Source organism: Lathamus discolor, chromosome 5, assembly GCF_037157495.1.
Source record: "Lathamus discolor isolate bLatDis1 chromosome 5, bLatDis1.hap1, whole genome shotgun sequence".
NCBI lineage: Eukaryota > Metazoa > Chordata > Aves > Psittaciformes > Psittacidae > Lathamus > Lathamus discolor.
Window position 1 is genome coordinate 18156218 of NC_088888.1, and position 26334 is coordinate 18182551.

Genomic DNA, 26334 nt, shown 5'->3' on the forward strand with positions numbered 1-26334 from the left:
CATTTTATTAAAACCAGTTGAACTGTTTTGGTATTCTTTTGGATGTGTACCTAGCACTTTACAATCTTAAACCTTTCACTGTCAAATACTTTGCCGCATTTTATAATATTATGGTGGAGATCCTTGTTTTACAAAAGTGGAGATGAAAAAAATGTGCCTGTTCTAAACTTTTTATCTTCTTTGGAGTAAACTGTATTGCTCAGTATAGTAAGGTCAGTAGGAAAACTGAGGTTTAAAAGCGTTTAGCTTTCATCATTGTCCTCAGTGCACTAGATAAGATTACCTTCTACCTAATTATTTTAGAAATAACAACAGTACATCATTATTAATTATAATTACAGCATTCATCTGGCTTATTAGTCACTATTCAGTTGAAATCTATGCTCACCTTTAGCCCTGTAATTTTTGCTGAAAATCATGTACATTTCTCAGGCAAAAATATTACTGTCTTTTTATAATCTAGGGTAATTGGAGATCTTGTACCGACACAAACAGGGTTAGAGCTACCTTCTATTTATCTTTTTAAGGCATTATACCATTTAGACACAAACATACAATTTCCCTGGATGTTATTTACCTGAAAATCCTTGATGATGGAAACATAGTTAACACTGCATCATATGTGTGCAGTTTTAATGAACAAAAAGTGATATGGCTGAATTTTGAGAAACAACTAAAATTCACTAATAACTTTTGGAAATTGCTGTCCTCTGGTTTTGCATGAATTTACTACCTTTATTACTTAGAAAATGTTTTTTGTTGAAACTATTTTTAGATGTATGTTACGAATCTTGGAAAGCTCCTGACCCCCAAAGTTAGACTCCTGGTAGGCGGACATGCTTGTCGTTGTCTCCCCTTTTCCTGGTTCTCCCCACAGATGGAAGCATTCCATTTTTGTGATCGCTTAAAAAAAAGATAATCTTTATTACTCGATTTTGTCGTATGAAAAAATAGATTGTGTGAGTTGTTTATCTAGTTCAACTAAGAAAGTAGTGTACATTTGAAAACAGATGTTAAAAGTGTTTTTGGCCTAATACAAATATTATCTCTATCTCCAAAGCTTTTCACCACTTGTGCTATACCCCAATGGTGAAAAGATAACATGTATGTCTGTTTTGTCTCGCATCACTTCCAGACTTCCCAGATGTGAAGCATGCTTCACATCCCAGGGAGCATGCTGTTGTTGCATCACTCAAATTTAGGTGGCTGCTGTGGAGAACTTGGATAAACTTTCTGGGTTTGCCTTTTTTTTTTTCTTCCCCCACCCCCGACCATCTTTAAGATTGCTAAATTTTGTGGTGTAATTCAGTAAGAGCAGTCCCTGGAGTGTTTCAGGGAGAGTATTCTCTAGCCGGTACAGTCTGACAGAGCTTCTTGCTGCTGATTTAGTATACCAAAATGAGCTGCTGCTGAGAAATACACGTACTGAAGGTCAAGTCTGGATTTAATCTTGACATTTTCTAGACTTTCTTGTCATAAAGTACTACATATTTTATTCTTCTTGTCAAGTAAATTTAGCAAGCCTTCAGTGAACGTTTAAGATTCTTAACTGTGCAATAACGCCTCCCCATTCAAACACATAAAGACATAGCTTATTCTCATATAATAAGCACATGGCACTTTTTGTGTATAGTATTTGGGCAAAGTCAGTATCACACTACATCTGCTAGTAGCTGCTTACATACAAAATCAGTGTGTATTACCTGGGGATAAAGTGCTCTGACTTGCCCTTTTGTTGGCACATGTGTCAACAAAAGAAATTAGGAGAAAATGAAGGTTTGTTTACACTGTTTATTATGTAGGAAACTGATACACGTAAGCATTGGGATTTCTGATCCTTTTTTCCTGTGATCTCATAATCAAATTAGAGGAATTTTCATCATCCATTTACATTGGCATTCTTGGAAGCAATTATGATCCGTCGTATCTTGTGATAGTTCTTTCTATAAAATGATTTATGAAGTATGTGGAAAAGGTATTTCTTTTTCAGTTAGAATTTATTACATTTCATTTCGAATTAGGGGTTATTTTGTATCTTTCTGTCATGCATTCTTTAAAGAATTTTCTCTGGAACACAACAGAGCCTGTCTTTTCCTTGCCTGGACACGAAGTGCCCTCTTTGTGGGTATCAGTGCTTGTAAAAGTCTTCATTGTTACTTTCCCTCAGCTCTTTACACTCAGTATGCTTTGAGTTTTATTTTTTAATCCAATTTGGTACACTGGAAACTTCGGCCAGGCTGATGCTAGAGTCTCTTGGTTGGTTGGTTGCAGTCAATGTAGACATCGCTAATGTGTGTGACAAGTTCTGATTGCTTCTGATTCAGATGCACATTGCCGTGCTCACCAGTGCTGGATTTCATCTACTGTCCAGGTACTCTGAGTCATCTCTCTTTCTGTCTAGCCGCTATTAATTGTCTTGGGGTCTTTTTGTGCCTTTTCCTACTTGTACATAGGTCTCATTTATAAACAGATTATAAACCTACATTGTATTTTTCTGGCCCCTTCTGAGAAGCTCTGCTTATACCAGCAAGGTCCTACTTCTAAAACATTTCCTAGTCATAAAAAATTGTAGTGATAGAATGTTTTTGCAGATCCTCTGCATCTACACAAAAACTTGATGGTGTAGTTACTTCCTCATTGCATTTATACTTTTCATAATCATGACTTAACCTGTCAGAATCTCAAGGGTAGACCAAGGTTTTATGTTCTTTACTGGTATATTTACTTTTATTTAGTTATTTGGTTCTTAAATGACAGATTTCTGCTAAATTCAGACAAGGCTGTAAATATTTTCTCAGAATGAATTTTTTTTGTGTAAATATAAGCTTGCTAGTCTGGAAGACCAAATTAGATTTGAGGGTTTTCTGAACTACTGTGGCAAAATTTCCTATACTTCTGTTACTTGTTCAACTAGAGTGAGGTATTCTTAAACCATATGTGTTAGTAGACTCTGAAAGGACATATCATAATTAACATATGTCCAAGAAAAAAAAAAACCAAACGTGTATCTGCTCTGTTCCGTATCTTTGCCCATTTTAAGCTTGCAACACTGTTTTATAACTTTAGGTTTCCTAGTAGCCTTTTGTAAGATAACTCTTCAAAGTCTTTTTTGAACTTCAAATAAATTATATCAACCAACTGGGCTCTTTGTCTGCTGTTTTGTTTAACATGCTCTAGAATTTGAGTAGATTAGTGATGCATGGTTTTGCCTTGCAGCAGCTGTGCTCATTTGCCTTTATCATGTAATATCCATCATGGGAGTTTGTTTCTATTTTTAATTGCCATTTCAATGTACTTTTGTAAAACCAAAGTCTGTCTCATGGGTGCACAGATTGGAAACTATCACCAGTTAATGTGTCTTTATCAGAGTAATTTTATTTATTACACAGTGTTCGTGTAACGTGCCACTGGCCCTATGAAAACAAGAGATTTTTCTGTACAAAAAGTAATGTGAAACAGGGAAGGGATATCATATGTTAATTAACCAAAGATTATGTATTGAACTTGTTCAGTGCTCTGGTTAAGTAAGTTAGCCATTAACTAGTGAATTTCATCTTGACTCACTGTTACCACATAGTGAATGCCTGATGGTTAGATATTTAATGCAAATATTTGTGACATTGGCAGCAGCTCTTTTAAAAGCTGAATTATTAGGTAGTTTGATACCCTCTCTGATTTCTGAAAGACACTGACATTCTTACATGAATGAATGTTACCAAATGCAGTGTCCCATTGTTCTGGGGAACAAAACAAGAATAGATCAGTCACACCCCTAGGTTTTTTAGTGGTTTTATGTTTATTTGGTTGGTTGGTTTTTGCCTCCTTCAACTTTGCTGCTAAGAGGAGCCTGACAAGTTGAAGGTGCATGTATGGCTCAGCACCTGTATAAAATAATTCGTATGCCAAATGCATTCACTTGGGTTTGTGAAGTGCTTCACTGGTTGAGTGTTGGTGCAGGCATGCATAAGATAATGAATAATTTGTAGCTTCAAGTTGTTTGTTTGGTGCCTGGTGAGAAGGGAAGTTTGTGAATTGCTGTTACTGTCAAACTACAGACTTGTGTCTTTTTCTTGTTCATCACTGTCTTGTGTTAGATTTTCATAGCCTTCATGCATACTGCTTCCTTAAGTGTTGATGTTCTTTGAGATTTGTTTTTTATACTTGTATCCATTGTATCTTGATGGCGCTTTGGGGGTAGGATGGAACAAACTTTTGGGGGTCATTCTAATGAAAAGACATAGGCAAGCTTTCCTTTTTTTTTCACCCATAGAATTACCATTTATACAATTTAATTACTTTCCAGAAGGAGTATTCTTCAAACGTAATCTTCTATGGGAAATGCTTATCTGCTGTTGCATAACTTGCAAGAACAGTAGCTTTCATCAGGCTTTGTGGCAGCATGTGTATTTTTGCTCTGTATCTGAACATTTAACCAACAGACACAATTCTTCAGCTTTAAGACCTTTTTCTGCATTTTGACATCTAGGAAATGAATCATTGCTTGTGATTCTGGAAAACTCAGTGTATCTTTTCTCTTTAGAAACCTGGAAGAATGTTCCTAATCTACTCATTTCAGTTTATTGTGTTATATGTGGAAGATGGAATTAATCATTGGATTCATAGTTGTTCTTGGTTTGGAAACACTGTTGTTTCACTGAGCTTTAGTTCAGCTATTACATCAACTTATGCTGGCAAAAAGATTTGAACTAATGAGCAATTCAGTTTATCCTGCAAATGCAGGGCAAGCTTTATTAGCAAACACTTAAGAACAGATAATTCCTGAAAGTGTCTTCAACAAGGATTTTTACCACAGAAACTATATTTAAGTTGGACAAAACTGGTACTGGTGGATAAACAGTAATGTTTTACATTTTTATGGGAAACTTTATAAACAAATCAAATCACCTTGACAATGATCAAATAAGAGGCTTTCTGTGGTGTAACTTAACAACCTTTTACATGGGTAAAAAGGTAAAAAATTGAAACTTGAAGGTGTTGTTTGAGAATAGATTAGTCATAGGCGAATCATGATCTCTGCAAACTTCCACCTGGGGAAAACTGTATCCTAAAGATATAACTTCAAGGCAGGCTTATAATGAAAATCTAATGTGACCCTGGTAATTCTAGAGCTGTCAAGTCTCAGTGCTTGTTTTGCAGTGTTTCAGAGACAGGATTTTCAAATTATACATTAAAATACATTTTTGTACATAAAATCAACTTTGTGGAGGTTTTCCAATTGTGAAAAGTAAAGCTTGAATGCTTCCTCTGTCATCTCTTGTGACTGGGAGGATATTGTGAAATCGGCCATCCTTGATTAATGCTGGGTATGGTATGACTAATGTAAAGGGCTTTGAAGAAATCCTGTCTGTTCATCATCAGCATGGAAGTTAAACTTTTCATGTATCCCAAAAGAAAGAACGCGCGCGCACACACACACACACACACCCCAACCAAAAAAAGAAACCCTACAAAAAAACCCCACCAAAACCCACCCCCAAAAAAACCCAAAATATGAAAAGCAATGTAAGGAGGAAACAGCTGGCAAAGGTCAGGCTGAGCTAGCAACTGAATTTTAATCATTTTCATGGTGGGGGGGATTTAATTCTATTTTCATGCCTTTTGGATTGTCCTGCATATTTTCTTTACTATGTCATAGTTACAGGCAATGTTAGGTTTTCCTCTCCTTTCAATTGTTCATTGTGAGTTTGAAAGAAGATAGTGAAGAAAGAATTAATTTGTAGGTTTGTATAAGACAATTGTGTTAGCAATTTAGAGTTTTCTTTTTTTAAGTATTGCTAGCTAGGAGCCAACTATGGGAGCATCAGACTTACAGTAAATAAAATTAAGAAAGCAGCCTGAGTCAGGCCTGTCTTATTTAGTCTAGACAGTACTTTTCATGCCAAACGTTGCTGGTCTCATTTCTGCTTGCCAGAGTTACTCTGATACCTCATATTTGTGGTTTGCTTTTATCAGGCAAGGGAGCTTTCTTTTGCATGATAGCTGCAACTGTTCGTTCTTCTTCTGTAGCGCTGTTGTAACCTTACTATTCTTCATATTGTTTGTTTCTAGAAAATGCAATTAGACATTTGTTTGTCTGTCTAGTGTACATTTCAGCAATGGAAAGTTTTTGTCAAGTTTATTAAGTTAATGTCAGTTTTGGCCATCTAATTACAAACTACCCAGATAAATTAGTCACGTAAGTCTGTAAAATGCAAAAATCTTATGTAGTCTTGGCTGTTTGATGCAAAATTTAAAGATTGGAACTAACAATTACATCTTTTTAATTAGTGTAACAGGGAGTTTTAGTAGTACTTCAATATTTTGTATTGCAACAATGCCCAGGTGTTCTACTTAGTGTTCAGATGTTCAGTAAGCAGCATGCTAAAGTTGGGAAGCAATGAAATATCTTCAGTTATGGTGATGGTTGTTATTAATAGATAAGAACTATTTATCTTATAAGTACAGTGGCTGTGAGTTGCTTACGCCTTTTTTTTTTTTTGGTGTGTGTTTTGTATTATAAAATTATTTATAAAATTATAAAAACCTGTTTTAGTGTCCCTGACCTACTTTGAGTATACACTGTGGTAGCAAGCTAGTACTAGCTATTCCTAGTGGCCTTGAGCCTTGAGTAGTGTTGTGAAGAAGTTGGTCTATCCTGCTACTTATTAGTTTGGATATCCCAACAGTGGGAGTAAATTAAAAACCTCATTCAGTGCCAAGTATTGCTACCCTAGTATAGTCTGATCAGAGATTAACTGCCAGAACAATCTGCTTTGGAACAGCTAAATGAATCCAAGCATAATAGCAGGCTTGGCTTCTGCTTCTTGCCAGGGGCCCCTGGCACAGGTGATGTGACCAGGTACGGCACCTGAGCCTCCATGCAAAGAAAGGCCTGGCATGAGGGGCTCAGGCAGAGCTCCAGAACATGGTAGAGGCCAATATATAGGAAAGGGAAGAAGCAGGATTACTTGCAGGCTGGTAATATTGTTTGGCAAGCTGGCACCAACAGTCATGGCAACAATCACTGCGTTTTAGAGGATTGGGAATACACTGTGTTAGAGCTGTTAAGGGTTATATTTCCCTTTTTCCAGTCATTGAGACGTTCCCCTGACTCCCATGATTTTTCAACTTAAATATGTGTAACTTTTGATAGTTACATATAGTAACTATAGTATCAGCTTCTGTAGTACTTTGACCTTTTGTCATGGCCTGCTTGTAAATCACATGGGAAGTATTCAGTATAGACCCTCTTATGTCCAGGTAAAGAAATGGATGTCCTTAGACATAGGCATTAAATGAGATCTGTAGGGAAAAAAAAAAAAAACAACCCTAGGTTGTGCAGGAAGGATTGCATTGACTTTTCAAAGACATGAAATTCATATGTAAGCAGTGACTTACATATGTGAGTGACTTCAGCTTTTCCACAGGCTGAGGTCTTCCTGGTGATACTTCTTACCAGACTGTTGAATTCTGAGCCTGACCTCCAATGTCTCTGAAGCCTCCTTGATTTCCTGGTAGGAAACCTAAAGACAACACGGGAAGTACAGTATTCTCTCTTAATCTGGGGAAAGGACTTCTACTGAATACAGTGAGACTGCATAAGCACTGTATTAGAAAATTTGACTTGGAAATAGTCTGAGGAGTTATGTTTTTGTTGTACGTAAGAGTCATAGAATGTCTCTAATGAATGCACTTTTTCTCAAACTGATCCAAGTTAACAAGAGCATCTGCGTAGGACAAAACTCCATTGTCTGTTCTAACCGCAAGTCCGTTGGCTACAGTGGTTACTAAGCATCCTTGAATAATATGACTAAAGAATCAGGCATTGCTTTGGAGATAGGTGCTGGCTCAGGCTCCACATGTTGGAAAACAATAGAACAATCATCTGTCTTCTCACTCAGCTGAAACTCTTCAGTCTCACCACTGTGGGGAAGTGCTGCTCAGCTGTCCTCTGTAATAAGAGGCCCATGCCTTACTCTCAGGGGATGGTTATTTACCCTGCACAACTGTGGCTTTTTGAGGGGTGGTTGTTATCCCATAACTTTCCCATTTAACTTTTGCAGACTGAACTTATTAGAGAACCTTAGTCGCGAAGAAATTGAGGGAGGCTTACAGCATCCCACTCTGCCTTCATTTTAGCAAAGGACAATGTAGCGCTACTAGCCAATGAACTAGGTTAGCAATTGATAATACTCTCTGAGGAACATGTTATCTTGACAGTGTGATTTACACTACTCTGAGGAACGTGTTATCTTGACAGTGTGATCTGCAGTAACTACAGCTTCTTGAAAACTTTCTATTAGTAGTTTGTTACTTAAAGATGTGCTATTACTGCAGTGGAACTCTGCAGCCTAGAGCCCCAAAGTAATGAGCCTGTATATGGCCAAGAGTTGTGTGATTTGCTTCCTTGCTTGTTTATTGTTGGATAGCACTGTGGAAGAGTGAAGGCCAGTGTGTTAATAAAGAAATGGTTCAACTGTTGATGGTGTGTGGCTAAATAACCATGGTTTTTTCTAAAGAAGGGGGAGAAGAGAATTTCAATTGAAAGCTGGCAAGTTTTTGTGCAGTGAGAAACTGAGATCTTGGGGAGGAATGTAACAATACCAAGTAAGAACTGGGATTTGGCAGTGAGAGAATCAGCTTGAAGGCATCATCTTGTTTAACAGGAAGGGGAAATAGTTTTGCTGTTCATGGAAGCCATGTGGTTATGGGACATTTGTCAGAGATGTTCAGTGCTGCAGGCAAAGAGAAAGTGAATGGGGAAAGTAATGTGATACTGGGAAACAGACACAGACCTTCTGGTGAGATGGGAGCCAGGCTGAAAGAGAGGAAGAGAAGCAGTCCTCTGCCTTATGACTAGAGGTGTATGGTGGTGAAGGGAACAGGGTTTTATGGGGAAAAAAGTGGAAAAGTAGCTGGGCTTAGGTTCTACTTAACACACCTGGTGTGAAATGACAGTTGTAAGAAATGGAGAGAGGTTTCATGGCACTGCTGCTTCTCTGACTAGTCTGGAAATCTCTGTGTGTTAACAAAGTTGAGCTCTTCCAACTCATGATTTTGAGGAGGACTTTTTCTTATTCCTCCCTATTGCCTGAGTTGTTGTGATACTTCTCTTGCTGTATTGAAAAAGAAGTGATATAATTCCTGTAGTCTTTATTTATTGTTTGTTGATCTGCAGGACAATGAGAATGCAAAATGCATGGAAAGTCAGGTACTTCATTGGAAGCTAGTAAGTTGAAGCTTCTCAAATGGTGTTTTGAGAACTTGGAGTACGGATGAATTTGCCTTTGGGTTTTTCTTCTACCAGTAGTTTTTAAGTCTAATTTATTAACTTTTACATCATTCTCTCTCTTCTTTTTTATTTCTTCTTTTTTCCCTAAAACAGGATGATACCTCTATCATCTCAGACACTGATGATGAATCTTCATCATGGCCAAACACAGGAATATGTGATCAAACCCAAATATTATCCAGTAAAAAAAGTGATTTCAGGAGAACAGTCCACCGAGGGCTCGTTACCACTAAGACTGGGTCAGGATCAACTTGCCTCATCTTTTCAATGTGAGTACAACTGCAAAAAGCATACTCCTTTCTCCCCCTGACCCCTTTATTTTATTGTTTTTTATTTTATTTTAAGATCTGGAAAATTTCTTTTCAGCTCAAGTGCCGTAACACTTCCAAACAGAAAAAGGTTAAAATAATTAAATGAGATAATTCTTAGATTAGCAAATGCTCCAACATTCTGTATCCTGCTGAGAAGCAAAACAGATTTCCTAGATGGAGGAAAAAAATTGAACCTGATTCACTGATAAAATTTCATAGTGCTGTTTCTAGATGATAGGCTTTTCTTCAGATAAAAAGGTGCTTTGTGAGCACCTGCTGGAGTAGGCATAGCTATGTACTCAGTGTAAGATGACAGTTACCTTTACTTCACAGAATCACAGAATCACAGAATCCCAAGGGTTGGAAGGGACCTCAAAAGATCATCTAGTCCAACCCCCCTGCAAGAGCAGGGTAACCTACAGTACATCACACAGGAACTTGTCCAGGCTTCTTGGAAAGCTGGAGCCCAGGATTGTGGTCTCACTGGTGACTGGTTTTCTCTATATTTAATTTATTATGTGTTTATGAACTTTTGCACAGTATGGAGGCTGCATGAGAGTTTCTGCTTCGTATATATAAAAAATGATTGTGTAGGTGCCCAGCTTGTGGCCTTGGCTCATGCCCCATTGCTCAGGGAGCTTGAGGACAAGTTTTGGCTTAAAAGATGAAGGGCTTGATGAATTATGGGTTAGGTATTACAGAATGTCTGCTGGCTTGATTTGGAGAAAAGTTCCTGCAGTTAAATAATGGACTGATTAACATGGAGACCAAGGTAGTTGCAGTCTCCTGACAGACTTCCTCTGCTGTAGCGCAGAGAAATATGTTCTGAGGATTAAGGGAAGAGCCTTTCATATTAAATCTCTAAATATGGTTTCTTTCTGTATCTTTGCATTTCTGCATTGCAGATCTTCATGGTCTGTCCATCTATACTTAAATGCAACGGCCTGCTTCCTTTTTCTCAAGAGCAGGTTCATTGATGCTTAAATAGAATCTTGGCTCTAATGGGAATACAAGTGGGCAGCTGGAGGTCTTTGAACACTTTCAGTGTGGGGAAGTATACTGCTTGCGAAGCACTACATCACCTTCTTAGAAGCTTCAAAAAGATACTTAATCACTCTGTCAACATCAACCAATAGTACATGTTGCAAATGAGATACTACTGTTTTTTTTTCTGTCAGCTGTAATTTTCCTACAAATGAGATATTAGTGGCCCCTGGGATTGGATTATGTCCCTCTGTTCTAACACTTGTCAACCATAGAGTATATAAATCCCAGGCTGTATAGTGCCAGTCCTTGGAGCGATGGTTGCTGATTGGATTCTAGGGTGGGGTGGGGTGGGGTGGGGGAGTGGGGGATAAATAAAATCATCTTCATTTTTGCCCCCTTCTTTCAGGCTGTTTGAATCAGTCTACTTTAGATATACTCAGTGCTGTTTGCAAGCACCAAGCTGCCAGTGAAGAAATGTGTTGTGTGAGATAACTCCATGCTGCTATAAGGCAAAGGAATCAGTACTTGAAGCTCTTAATAGCTTATTTGAGTTCCTCTGTTAATTACAGTACCTTGAAGGACATGACTAGGAGGAGGAAAGTCAGGAGCTGAAGAAAGAGTACTTTTTATCAGATTCTAAGAAGCCCCTCTGATTAAGGATTAGATTAGGATATGAAATTTCATTTCAGGTGTTCTGTGATAACCACCAGTATGCAGTTCCTAGCTTCGCCTTGAACTGGGGGGTGAGGTCCTGCAAATTATGTCATGCTTCTGGCAGGGTTGACAATCATTGTCTAGTTCATAGAATCGTAGAATCACAGAATAGTTAGGGTTGGAAAGGACCTTGATCATTCAGGTTCTTCAGGTTCTTAAGATGGTCTCGAACCAGATCCTCTCCTACAGTGGGCCCAAGGTCTTCATTCTCACAGTCCCTGCATCTGCCTTCCAAGACTTGGGTGGTGTGGTCAGAGACTTTGCCAGTGAACACCGTGTCAAAGAAGTCATTCAGAACCTCAGCCTTCTCCAAATCCTGTGTAGCTATTTCTCCCGAGAGCTTCCGGAGAGGGCCTATATTGTCCCTAGTCTGTCTTTTATTCGCGACATACCTATAGAATCCCTTCCTGTTATCTTTAACATCCCTAGCCAAGTTTAATTCTAACTGGGCCTTAGCTTTCCTAACCTGGTCTCTAGCTTCCCAGACAACATCACAGCATTCTTCCCAGGCCACCTGTCCTTGCTTCCACCTTTTATAAGCTTCTTTTTTCATTTGAATTTTCCTCAGCAGCTCCTTATCCATCCAAGGAGGTCTCCTGGCCCTCCTGATGCACTTCCTTCTAGTTGGGACACAACACTCCTGAGCTTGTAGTAGGTGATCCTTGAATATCAACCAAGAGTCTTGGGCCCCCCTGCCCTCCAGGGCTATATCCCAAAGAACCTTACAAAGCAGGTTCCTGAAGAGGCCAAAGTCTGCTCTCTTGAAGTCCAGGACAGTGAGCTTGCTGCACTCTCTTCTCACTGTCCTGAGGATCTAGAACTCAACCATCTCGTGATCGCTGCATGCAAGGCTGCCCTGAAGCGTCACATTTCCAACGAGCCCTTCCCTGTTGGTGAGCTTGTGCCAGGCCATACCGTTGCTGCAACAGATGTCAGGGTGGTTGAAGTCCCCCATGAGAACAAGGGCCTGTGAGTGTTAAGCTTTTCCTATCTGTCTGTAGAGTGCTTCATCCGCAGGTTCTCCTTGATCAGGCGGTCTGCAACATATTCCCACAGTAACGTCTCCCATTGGTGTTCTCCCTTTAACCCTGACCCACAAACTTTCTGTTGACTGCTCACCTTTCCCCAGGCAGAGTTCCATACTTTCCAGCCTATCCCTAACATAAATAGTAACTCCCCCTCCCCACCTGCCGGGCCTGTCTTTTCTAAAAAGCCTACAATCTTCGATCACAGCACTCCAGTCATAGGAGCCATCCCACCGTGTTTCTGTGATGCCTATTATATCATAATCATTAATATGAAAAAGTTTATAAGTGTCTGATGAGCTCATGGTATTTTGTCACTGCTGTTAAATGTGTAATCTTGTTTCATGGCAGACCTCTTATTCCATTGAGCAAATGAGTCAGTAATGGCAATGTGGAGATACTTAAATAGGAAGAGGGGAGCAATGTAGTAACTTCATTAAAATGCAAACAAAGCTGGTACTGAATACTTCAAGGGTTTGGTGTGGGTTTTTTTTTATATTTTTATTTTCCTTATTAATTTTTTTTTTTTTTTCAGAGAAGAGAAGAAATAGTAGTCAGATAGTACTTGGTGACATCATCCAAGAGTTCATAGTTAGCAATTAACAAAATGCAAAGCAAATAATTCTTTTTCCTTAGCATTTCTGTGCATTTTAAGGTATTAACACTGTGGCAGAGAGTGGCATCTGTGAAAGATGTGCTCCAGAGAATAAATCTATTTTTCCAGCTGTAGCTGAACTTGGCGTTGATTTCTCTGGATTTCTATAGATGATTTAAAACCTGTGACACTTGAAACTGGAACAAGTGTTAGTCCTGAGATACCTTTAGAGATAGTTCTGTCCTGGCAGAGGCAACTGAGATGTCAGCTAATAGTGCTTTGGGAAGAAAACTGCCAGCCCTGAGTAGGTTCTTCTGGGCATCTTCTGGTTCCCAGTTAGCAGTGTTTAAATATCCTGCTATAATGTTGCCAGATCAACTTTTGGAGGTATTAGGGGAAAAAGTGTTGAAGATGAGTCACATTAAACATTTTTTCAATTAAAATTTATTTAAGGTTCTTCCTGGAATACTTACTCTGGTGTATTTACAAGCAGTTTAGTGTCTGATAGCTTCCAGAACATTCAGTATAGTAGTCCTATTAAAGACAGCAAAATAAGCCTGTTCTTTTTTGCTTTTTTAACTGAACTTTTACTGTAAAGTGATATATCACATCAACAGAGTTTGAAAATTCAGTCATCCGTTTGGCTTACAATAACAGCATTTAAAGTCACCCTGGAACATGAAATGTGATTACCTGCCAGCAGCCATTTCTACTATCAAGTGCTTTGATCTTTTGTGCTGTAGGATGTAAGCCTTCTCCTAAGAGCAGTTAATGCAATTAATCATAAAGCTCACACAAAAATGTAGTTCTTCAGCGCTAAATTTTGAATTCTTGTTCTGCCTAATGAGGCGAGGCTGTTACAATTGTTCATAGGGATTTTTTTTAAAGTCTTGTTTTCTAAAACCAAAATGAACCAAACCCCCACCCTAGAAATAACGTTAAAGATTTTCAATTAAATATTTTTTGGAGCTCACTGATTCATTCAAATTTTTAGAATGGTCGCAATTTTACTTCATAATTAATTCTGTCTCGTTATGCTTAGTATTGTAACAGAGTTTTATTTATATGGCTTTGTATTGTTTTTTTCAAAGGGCTCATGCCATATTCAATACAGAAGGAGAGAGAAAAATCAAGGCTCATAAATGTAGCATTGTAGAATTTTAAAGTGCTTTTCTTTAGAACTGAAATGCTGTTCTGTTTGCAAGCTTCTAAATCATCTGTTGTTAAAGTTATTACACTATAAAGCATCTATCTGATTCCATTTAATCAGTATGCTGGTATATTTAAGCTACTTAAATTAATCTTCAGATATCTTTTTACAGAATTAGCAAATGTTTAAGGATAAGGCTTTGGAAATTCAGAGCTGCCTCAAGCAAATTAAAATATCTCATGTTGCATAGGCTGACATCTGCAGCAAAAGTATACATATGGTTTAGCTCCAGCAAGAAGACTGAATAGGTAGCGATGAAAGTAAGCTTGCAGTGGAGTCAGTATGATCAGCAAAGAAAAACTGAAAAGGATGAGATCATGTATATCTCAACATTTGTAATGTAAACATCAAAAATACTTTAATACATAGGTGAGGCCAGCCAAATAGCCTGTCTTATATAAGCTCACCATGAGCTCAGTAATTCTCAAGGGATGCATTGCTTTCTTAAAAGCACATACCAGCACAGTTGACCTACAATCTGTCTGAATATTTGAAACCTCAGGGTAGCAATGGCATCAGCACAGAAATTTCAACTGTAAAATTCTATTTGCAACTTAGTAGCCTACAAAACAATGCGGGGGGAGATGCACTACTTTCAGTAGTGCAGGTACACCTACTTCAGACATTTTCCACTACTATTTTAATGGCACAGTTAAACAGTAACCACTAGTCATCACGAACTGAGCGTGGATCCTGTAAATATGAGTGCTGATCTTCCTGGCTTTATATGAGTAATGCTACAGAAAATTAATTAAAGAAGTTCTGTTCTGTTCCCATTGGTCTAAAATGTATATGATAATAAGCAAACTATAAACTGAGCGTGTGCTTTCTGGAATTCCTTTCAACACAGTTATTGTGAGAACTGTTTATTAGAGCAGTGAGAGGCTAGGAAGTTCTCTTTTCCTCTGTTCACTTCAGGTGTTAAATGATTGTTCAGAAAAGGTGTTTAAATATACGCCTCATTTTCTGACCTGAGATGGTCGAAAAAAAGGGCTAGTTTTTAGCAGCATTGTGCATGGTTCTGTGAACAGCACTTAAATCCTTGTGTAAAGAGGAAGCTGAAACAATCATATGAAAGTCATGTAACTGTTCTAACTATTGATACGTTATACTGCCTTATATTTTACAACATAATTTTACATATGTTTAAATACATGAAGTAAGCGTAATGTGGAAGAAAATGTCCCGCCACTTACTTACAATTGTGATGTGCAGAATACTCTTGTGACAGTTTTGGCATAACAGTAGCTTTCCTACTATTGGAAGCATAATACACTGATAACAGAGAAGCTCTTTTTTAAGCTGATATATAATTTACACATGCTGGCTTCACGGATGACTTCACAGATGATTTAAGCAAAAACAGGTGTCACTTTGAAATTCCAGTGTGTCCTGGGTTTACCAGGAGCCGTTTTGCTCCTTCTTAGTAACTGGTGCAGGCTCTGCGTTTTGACTTCCAGCCTGAGCAGAGAGCTGATAACACCGATTGTTTTTAGTTGTTGTTAAGTGATGTGTATTCCGGCCAAGGACTTTGTGAGTCTCATGCTCTGCTGGGGACGAGGGGAGGCCGGGAGGAAGCAGGGACAGGGCACCTGACCCAGACTGGCCAAAGAGGTATTCCATACCACAGCACGTCATGCCCAGGGAGGTAACTGGGAGTTACCCGGAAGGGCACACTCTCTCTTCGAGGGGGTCAAACTCGTTCGGCGGTGGTATTGTATTCTCTTGTTATTTTCTCTTATCAATATTATCATTGGTGGTAGCAGCAGTGATTTGTGTTATACCTTAGTTACTGGGCTGTTCTTATCTCAACCCGTGGGAGTTACATTCTCTCGATTCTCCTCCCCATCCCTCTGGGAGTGGGGAGGGTCGGGGGGGTGGGTGAGTGGACGAGCTGTGTGGATTGGTTTAAAACACGACACAGTGTAAACTTTTCCTGGTATTGCACCATTCTGACTTCACTATGTGACACTTGTGTCATAATAATAGTATTTCCCTGTCAGTATGGGTAAAGAGCTGTAAAATACATAAATGTTTTATTGTTTTTAAAAAAATGCATGCAGAGTTGACACATGTTCCATGTAAATGTGTCTGTATGATTTGACCTTCTACCACAATTCAGTGTTTGCTGATTTCAGGAGAAAAGCTCCCTTAGGTCCTCAGTGGGTCACATATACCTTCCACACTTCTTGGTACTTGTTTGTGGAACCACTGTGCATAAACAGCAAAATAATTCTCTCACTGGGTTGTCTTAACTAGAGCATTGCATTGTATTCTTTGTAGTTTCTGCCTACATATGTATGTATGGATATTAAACGGTGGTAACTTCTCTGAACATAAGTTTTGTGAAATTTGGAGGTAAGGGAGGGGTGTTAGAGGCTATACTCTAATTAAACAAGGTATGGTCAGCATAATTAGGTTGTGAAAAGAGAATGAACAGTTAGAAGACTAACAAGAAGAAATAACTGAAAAAATCACTGCACAGTCTATTTGGTGGAGGGAATGTTTAAGACAAACTTTTAGTGCAGCCAGGGTCAAAAAATACTGTGGCTTTTTTGATGACAAAACCCAAACAATTTTAGTAAAGCATCATTTTTCTCCCTCCCATTTAAAGTTTGCATTTTATTACAGAGGGACTTGGAAGAGGCTAAACTCCAAATATAAATTAAGTGGCTTAACTAGATTCATGCTAAAGCAGTTAACTCTATCAAATCAACAACAGCATTTACTTTGCTTTTGCCTTAAAAAGTGATAAATTCTGAAGCAAATAACATTAACAAATGAACATGGTTTATTTGGCAATTATAAATTATAAAGGACTCTGCGTAGTTCTAAATCCTTGAAGATAGAACAGTTCTGTATAAATACAAACTGCTTCTCTCAAGATATTGCACCTGCAAGCATTTTAACAATACCTTTTCTAAGGTGTCTTTGTGATTGTTTGTATATCTGTAAAGGGTTCAGAATTGAGGTGGCCAGAAAACCAGCCTCCCCCCAAAAAGTACCATGTTTTTCTCTTTGGACTCCAAAAACATTTTTATGTCCCTGAGCTCACCAATAATTGAATGTCTGTGTGACAGGCAGAGGCTGCTGGTGCTTTTATAGGAACTAATTTAAATGTTACATTCACCCAAAAATGAATTATCATCTCTCTATGCTTTAAAATATGGAGGCCAAGACTGATAAACAACAGTGTGGGGAAAAACCATGGAAAAACAGATTGGTGATCTGTCAAATGGAATTCAAAATGTGTTACAGGTAGAGGAAAACACAGTCTGAGACAAATGCATCTTAACTACCATGATGAAAGATAATTGGCTTCAAACCCAAAGATTTCTCATGAAGAAAAAAGACACTTTCCAGAAAATTCTGTAGGGGAAAACCTCTATGACATACCTGAAAAATAATAACTATGCTGGATATAGAGATTGATTGAACCCACGCAATTAAACATTGTAAGTCCTATAGCTAGGCTAACTCCAGAGTTGCTGTGATCCAAGTCTTGGATACTAAGAATTGGTTTTGTCTGTTGCAAGTAGCTAAGTTTGGGTTTACTCACAGGAAATATGAAAGTGCTCTTCTCTGTCAGTGCCATCACCCATGCCAGAAGGAATGACCAAATGTTCACAAAACAAGTACTGCAAGAAGAAGGTCCTTTCATACTCAGCGAAACTAAGATTTCAGAATCAGAGACATCCTTATGTCTGTCGTCATTTTTTCCCCCTTCAGAAAATTAATGGGAAAAAAAGATCTTGGCTTCATGCAGTGCAGAGAGTGATGATTTTTTTAATGGTGATTCAGCATGTGGAGTGGGCTATGTTCATTTATAACTTAATTCCATGACATTCTGTCCTTTGTCACTGTTTACAGTTTGTTGACTTCCTTAGTACTTTTCAGTTGCTCCCTTTCAGGAAATAGAATGTTAAGTGGACATACTTAGTAAAGTCATACTACTTTAATTTTTATTCTCTGTTCTTCCTGGAAATGGTAAACATTTTTAGAGTCTTCTCATTTAAGGAAGTAGCATATAATGGGGATGGGGTGGGGTGTCTGTGTTTATCTCAATATCTTATTTTCTAAAGAAGTGACAATCTTCCAACTTAAAACTTGTAGTACCATCCACAAGGCAGGGCAAAGTCTGTTGTCTTGATTGTGAAGGAGCCTAAATAATTATTGTAGGCAAAATGTGTAATTGCAGATGAGGGAGATCAGGTGGGAGTGAGTCTCTTTTTCAGTGTATAAAGGACTAATTCAGACCTTCTTGAAAGAGTCCTGTTGTAATTAGCTATTAATACTTAAGTGTCTATGACGCTAATAATATGTGTTCATCTGTGCCCACCTGGGCTCCTGTACAGCTGTACGTTTGTGTGTAAAGATGCTGGCTTCTCTATTTGAGTGTGCAATTCCTGCAGTAGCCTCCATCAGCAGAAAATTGCTCATGGCAGACTCTGAAATCAGTGCTGCTTCATTACAGCTAAGTGTTGTGTAGGATGGCTTTCTGTCTTAGTGGTCTCTGTCTAAATGTGGCTTTTTTGACTTTTGTTCCCTTATCTCTCAAGTGAGAGCCTTTTGGGTCCAGATATGCTTTATGTACCTCAGAATCTGGATAACTTGAATGGGAGTTAAAAAAATGCTTGTGGACGTAAATCCTGTGCTAGGTTGCTTACAGCTGGAGTTGTTTCCAGCCCCAAAACCTGAAACATGGATGTGAACTTTCAAGCACGAGACTCTTGAAGAGCTTCAAGTTCTGTTTCAGAAGTGCTTTACTCTGAAAAAGACAAGCTGTCTTGGTTTCTAATATTTTGCTTAATTCTCGCACAAACTTGCAGCTGAAGCACTTGCCTGCCTGTACTTAGAAAAGCAGTCAACTACGCCTTGTTAAACTCTCCTGTAGGATTAAGCTCCCTGAGGAGGGCTATAGTATAGTCATGATGGGGTTTGGAAATAAAGAGTAGTGAAGAATCACCCAGTTCCTCAAGTAAGTGTTTCTGAGCCCTAAAAGGATTTGAATGAAGCAGTATTACGTCCTCAGCGTTTCCTGTTTAAGGGGTTGGGCACATTCCTGTTCAGTGTGCTGGTTAGGCTGCTTGCGCTGTGCAATTAACTTCTCTCATCTCTTGTACAAGAGACCTAGGACTGATTAGTGGTATAACTAGAGTCTAAAATTTAAGCTTTTTAGAATTGTATGTAGTTGCAGGTCTAGTCTACATGTAATACCTTTAAAACAAATAAACGAAAACCAAACTAAAAGAATTATCCCCCAATAAATTTAATTGAATAGAGTTGCGGCTGTTCCATCAGAAATCTCAAATCACATTTGCAGCCTCTATTAATTTACCTTTTTCTGAAACATCCTGAACTATGTAAAGGAAAATGATAGTTCTATTTCTCATTATTAACTGTTGATTAGAGTTTTAAAAATTGCTTTAAACATGTAAAATGATTGTAGTTCAAAGTAGGATGTTTGTTGCCTGAGGACTGCATGTAAGAGTCTGTAGTGGTGAAGACAAGAGGGACAAAAAGTGATTCATAAAATCAGGATGGAGATCCTGATTTCAAATCTGTATTTTGTATGTTATGTAGCTTGCACAGGACAAAAGTGATTGCAATTATTATGAATTCGTCTGGCTTGTTTGAAAAAGGTTGCATCAGTAGAAGAATTTATCAGCAAAAGGCCTCCTGAGGGGCATGTCAATACAATTTTATATGTCTTTCAAAACAACAGTAAAGGAAAACATAAGAAGCCTGTGTTGTAGACAGCAGAGTTTGTCAAAGTTTGCCAAAAATAATGAAGAAAACCTACTTGAATGGAGCAAGTTGGGCTGTAGTAAATTATTTCAAACAATATGCTGTTTAACTTCATCTCTGTATTCAACTAAGATTAAGAGAACTGAAGAGTGGGTTACTTGCTTCTCCTAGAATAGACCAAAGATTTTGCTGTCTTCTAGGGTATTTTAGGGAGGGGAAGGAGAATGCATATAGTGATGAGGGAAACAGCAGAAATGCCTCTTCTCTCTGCTGTGACAGGGACCAAGGAAAGTATTGTATCCCTGTGATAATAAGGAAAAGGTCTTTTCCAGATATGTTCTTTCCAGTTATCTTCTTCCTTACTTTGGGATATCTTGGAAGTGTCAAGTTTTTTGGATGATTTCTTCTCCTGTCTGTCAAGGATGCTGAAGCAGCAAGCAGGACTTAAAGTGAGGGTAAATAAACAAAAGCGTAATAGAAGCAAGAAGTTAAAAACTTCTTTAAGGACTTAAAATCTTAAGCAGGGGATATTTAGGTTAGATATAAGGAAGAAGTTCTTTATTGTGAGAGCGGTGAAGCACTGGTGCAGGTTGCCCAGGGAAGCTGTGGATGCCCCATCCCTGGCAGTGCTCAAGGCCAGGTTGGACAGGGCCTTGAGCAGCCTGATCTATGGGAGGTGTCCCTGCCCATGGCAGGGGGGTTGGAACTGGATGATCTTAAACTCCCTTCCTACCCATTCCGTGATTTAAGTCTTGAGAGGATTGTGGTTGGAGCATCTAAACAAGACATGAGGAGGAAATGAAGATGTAGTGACGTGGCTTATCAGAAGTAGGTATATAGAGAAGTGTGTATAATAGCGATGGTGGCAACAAGAATGGCAACAAAGTAACCCTGTGGAGATCACTGTTCAGTTACTGGTGTAATAGGTAGCTGAATCTGTTTTTCCTCTTTGAAGCCCCATTGCTTTGCATGATGGCAGTAGAACTGAGTACTTGAAAAATGGCAAAATATCAAAGATTATCTGTATTAGCTGAGGAAATACATGTATGATCATACAAATGCCACAGATTAAGGAGTTACAAGAATAACAAAAAGTAGAAGGAATGCTGGAATTAATTACATGTCAATATTACTGAGGTGGATATCTCGAGAGAGGACGCCTTCAACACCCAAGCTGGGGGAAGCTCAGTGTCCAGGAGCCTCAACTCAGAGCGGCGAGAGGCACTGAGGGAGCCTCAAGTCCTCGACAGGACCTGCCCAGGAGCCGGCAGCTCCGCTGACGGGAGCAGGGACTCACAGGGGGCAGGGCCAGGAGCAGCGGCACCAGCCCTGAGTGGTTAAAAACCTGCCCCAGGGAGCACGAGCGACCAGGAGCGCAGGGGCTAGGGACGAGGCACGGCAGTTCGCGCAGGCAGGCGAGGGGGATGGCGAGCACTCATCTTATGACCAGAACCAGTCTGCGAGCTCTACTCTGGCTGCCCCGGCGGTGGCCAGTGTAGGCACCCAGGCAGAGCCGACAAGAGGAGAGGCTGCAGTGCAGAGCTCGGCGTGTGGAGAGTGCCTGCACTGGTCTGGTGAGGGAAAGGTGCACGATGGGCAGGGCTGCACTCGGTGCTCCCTGGTGGAGGTCCTCCTGCAGCAGGTGGCTGAGCTGTGGGATGCTATTAATAGGGTGAAAGATGTCAGAGAAGCTGAGAGGAAGCAGGACTGCTTGCTCCAGGCCCAAACTGTGCAGGGACCTCAAGCGTTCACTGTAGCTCATGGAGGAAAGAAGGAGGCTGTTAACCCAGGATGCTGGGAAGTAGTAACAAAGAAAACCAACAAAAAAAGGAGAAAGCGGACAATTAAAAGCAAGAGGCTTCCTCCTAAATCTGACGTCCCCACTCAGAACTGCTTTTCAGTTCTGCAGGGGACTAGTGAGGAAACACACTCGCAACACGAACAAACGGCTAATACACTGGTAAGGAAGATCACTACTGGTGCTGCCAGGAAAAAGCAGCAGGTCATAGCAGTAGGTGACTCTACTTTGAAAGGCACAGAGGCACCCATTTGTCTGCCTGGCCCATTCTCAAAGGAGATGTGTTGCCTACCAGAGGCAAAGATCAGGGATGTTGCAGAGAGGCTGCCTGGTCTGGTAAGTCCCACTGACTGTTACCCACGTCCAGTTGTCCATGTGGGTGCTAGTAATATAGATAGCAGTAGCCTGGAGAACATAAAGAAGGGACTACAGAGCCTTGGGAAAGGTGGTTAGGGGCTCTGGAGCTTAAATTGTTTTCGTCAATTCTCCAGGATAAAGGGGAGGACCTTAAAAAGTCTAGTAGGATTGGCCAGGTTAATAAATAGTTAGAAGGGTGGTGCCATAGTCAGGGGTTTCGGTATCCAGAGCATGGCACTCAATTTGGGAGGCCAGGTCTACTGGGGGCTGGTGTAGCTGGTCTGTCAAGGGCAAGAGCAGTTTTGGTAGGAGGCTTGCCAGTCTGGTCAAGAATGCTTTAAACTAGATGTGAATAAAAGACAGACTAGGGACAATGTAGGCCCACTCTGGAAGCTCTCGGGAGAAATAGCTACTCAGGATTTGGAGAAGGCTGAGGTTCTGAATGACTTCTTTGCCACGGTGTTCACTGGCAAAGGCTCTGACCACACCACCCAGGTCTTAGAAGGTAGACTCAGGGACTGTGAGAATGAAGACCTTGGGCCCACTGTAGGAGAGGATCTGGTTCGAGACCATCTTAAGAACCTGAACGTGCACAAGTCCATGGGACCTGATGAAATCCATCCATGGGTCCTGAAGGAGCTGGCGAATGAAGTTGCTAAGCCACTGGCCATCATATCTGAAAAATCATGGCAGGCAGGTGAAGTTCCCGACGACTGGAAAAAGGGAAATATAACCCCCATTTTCAAGAAGGGGAAAATGGAAGACCTGGGGAATTACAGACCAGTCAGTCTCACCTCTGGGCCTGGCAAAATCTTGGAGCAGATTCTTCTGGAAGACATGCTAAAGCACATGAAAAACAAGGTGCTTGGTGACAGCCAGCATGGCTTCACTAAGGGGAAATCCTGCCTGACCAATTTGGTGGCCTTCTATGATGGGGCTACGGAACTGATGGACACAGGTAGAGCAGTTGATGTCATCTACCTGGACGTGTGCAAAGCGTGGGGGTGTTGGTTGATGAGAAAATGAACATGAGCTGGCAGTGTGTCCTAGCAGCCCAAGAAGCCAACCGTATCCTGGGCTGCATCAAAAGGAGCGTGACCAGCAGGTCGAAGGAGGTGATCCTGCCCCTCTACTCTGCTCTTGTGAGACCTCACCTGGAGTATTGTGTACAGTTCTGGTGTCCCCAACATAAAAAGGACATGGAACTGTTGGAACAAGTCCAGAGGAGGACCACGAGGATGATGAGGGGACTGGAGCACCTCCTGTATGAAGACAGGCTGAGAAAGTTGGGGCTGTTCAGCCTGGAGAAGAGAAGGCTGCATGGGGACCTCATAGCAGCCTTCCAGTACCTGAAGTGGGGCTATAAGGAAGTGGGGGAGGGACTCTTCATTAGGGACTGTAGTGACAGCACAAGGGGTAATGGGTTAAAACTTAAACAGGGGAAGTTTAGATTGGATATAAGGAAGAAGTTCTTTCCTGGGAGGGTGGTGAGGCACTGGAATGGGTTGTGCAGGAAAGCTGTGAATACTGCATCCGTGGTGGTGTTCAAGGCCATGTTGGACAGAGCCTTGTGTGACATGGTTTAGTGTGAGGTGTCCCTGCCCATGGAAGGGGCTTGGAACTAGATGATCTTAAGGTCCTTTCCACTCCTAACTATTTTATGATTCTATAATGTGTAGCTGTAGCTGTCTAGACTTGGTAAATAAAGTACAGCTTGACATACTGCTGCCTTGTTCAAAATGTTTGACTGCATGGGTATACACATGTACACTTCCCCTCATGCAGAACTGTGGGGAGTACTTTTAATCATAAGAGAAGTTATTGGATCTTGGGTGAAAAAGAGCTGGATCATCTTATTTTTATTGCGTTTTCTAACTTCTCCCAGTCACTGTGAAATGTACACTGAGTGTGAGGTGTGCAAATATGCTGTAACAAAATTTCTGGAAAGAGCCAAGGTGCAGAGCTCTACCTGAAGATAAGCATTGTATGTTGAAGCCAAAAATGAAATTACCCAGCAGCTGTGCCTTGCCTTTTTCAATCTATGTAATTTTCAGACTTGTTTGTGCTTGTGACTTACAGACAGAATAAGGCTCATTTTCTATCTGGTTTTCAGGTTTGAATGCAGAAGGTTTTAGTCCCATTTTGAGAGCAGTGTAAGGGCTGAGTTCAGTCCTGCTGAGGTCATGTAAGTTATGTTCCACATTTGGTGCACTGGAATGAAATCCATATCAACAGATCAAAAAGTGGTTTGGGAGATCTGTGCCCCTTTGGCCTGGCCTACAGGCTGGTTCTGAGTATGAAGTGCACCATTAGGGGTGAAATATAAATTATACCATCAGAAGCATTTTATGTAAGCTGTATTAAGTAAATCTGCTGCTCTTCTCAATGCCCATCAGACCTCAGCTGCAGTGTTACCGAATTTTGAACAGTGTATTTGAAGAAAGATGAGGACCAAGTGAGTAATATCAAAAGCAAAACAACAAATAATGGAGGTCTGCATAATATGCCCTGTTAGACTGGAGAAGTTTATAACATTTTGGTCTGGAGAAATGAGACTGAGGGAGATTGACACACCAGAAGGCTGTGCTGCCATTCAGCGAGACCTGGACAGGCTGGAGAGTTGGGCGGGGAGAAACTTGATGAAATTTAACAAGGGCAAGTGTAGAGTCTTGCATCTGGGGAAGAACAACCCCATGTACCAGTACAGGTTGGGGGGTGACCTGCTGGAAAGTAGCGAAGGGGAAAGGGACCTGGGGGTCCTGGTGGATAGGAGGATGACCATGAGCCAGCAATGTGCTCTTGCGGCCAAGAAGGCAAATGGCATCTTAGGGTGCATTAGAAAGGGTGTGGTTAGTAGGTCAAGAGAGGTTCTCCTCCCCCTCTACTCAGCCTTGGTGAGGCCGCATCTGGAATATTGCGTCCAGTTCTGGGCCCCTCTGTTCAAGAAGGACAGGCAATTGCTTGAAGGAGTCCAGCGCAGAGCCACAAAGATGATTAAGGGAGTGGAACATCTCCCTTATGAGGAGAGGCTGAGGGAGCTGGGTCTCTTTAGCTTGGAGAAGAAGAGACTGAGGGGTGACCTCATCAATGTTTACAAATATGTAAAGGGTGGGTGTCAGGATGATGGAGCTAGGCTTTTTTCAGTGATATCCAGTGATAGGACAAGGGGCAATGGGTGTAAACTGGAGCATAGGAAGTTCCACGTTAACATCAGGAAGAACTTCTTTACTGTAAGAGTGACAGAGCACTGGAACAGGTTGCCCAGGGGGGTTGTGGAGTCTCCTACACTGGAGATATTCAAGGCCCGCCTGGACAAGTTCCTGTGTGATGTACTGTAGGTTACCCTGCTCTTGCGGGGGGGTTGGACTAGATGATCTTTTGAGGTCCCTTCCAACCCTTGGGATTCTGTGATTCTGTGATTCATGGTAGCAGTTGTCAAATGTGTTAGAAATTGATCCACAGAAGAGTAAGGTTTTCTCAGAGTTTGCTGTTGGCAAGTAATACCCTTGAATCACATCAGGACAATGTGAGTTAGATTTTGGGAATACCCTTATAATAAGAGAGATTGAAGCACTACAATATGTTAGTTACGGAGGATGTGAAATCTGCATAATAGAAGATTTTGAGAATACGCTGGACAAATTTTTTGTGCGATGCTGCTGTTCCATCCTGTGTTGGGAACAAGGAGAGAGGAGATTAGGTGACCTTTCAATGTCTTTCAGTCGCTTACAAGCCTAGCAAAGGCTGTATTCCTCTCTGTGTGTATTCTGAAATCTAGGGAAGATCTGCCTCTGCTCTGTATGTGAATCTAACGTGTCTTTATCTCTCTCTCCTCCTTTTTGATCTCTTCCCTCTCCACCTTACCTCTTAGCATTAGTAAATCTTCCAGATGCTGATGTACCTAAGTGTATGATAGCCAAATTTCAGCTTGCTCTGCTTTTTGGGAATTGGGTGGGGGTGGGTGTTTGTTTAAAATTGATGAAGACAGAACTTCCTCATATATTGTCAAAAATGTAAAAAGGTCATTTGACAATGATTTTAAACTTTAACTGTTTTACTTATGTGGTTGATTTTTATACAATGTCAGCTTTCCTTTTGGCTGAACAAGCATATCTAGTAGTGAGGACTAAACCAGGTGGACTGGTAAAATAGCTGGGAGACACCTGTTTTAGGAAATAAGTAATTTCCTTCTGCTTCTTTCATTTCCTTTTTTTTTTTTTTTTTTTTTTTTTTTGTCAGCATTTAAAAAATAGAGAAAGGAAGCTGGTCATCTGAAGATTAAAAATGTGAAATTTAT

The 26334-nt window shown here is 40.3% G+C and overlaps 1 protein-coding gene across 6 annotated transcripts in view; it reads left to right on the plus strand.

Moving 5' to 3' along the window:
• Window positions 1–26334, plus strand: part of LTBP1 (latent transforming growth factor beta binding protein 1) — a 196775-nt gene that overhangs the window by 39117 nt on the left and 131324 nt on the right. For 5 of the 6 annotated variants that reach the window (XM_065679916.1, XM_065679917.1, XM_065679920.1 and 2 more), the window contains exon 4: window positions 9386–9561. In XM_065679916.1, coding sequence (XP_065535988.1) covers window positions 9386–9561 — 176 coding nt within the window. Of the gene's footprint in view, window positions 1–9385; window positions 9562–15828; window positions 15847–26334 lie in introns of those variants that run through there. The other variant, XM_065679923.1, reaches the window with a different exon arrangement.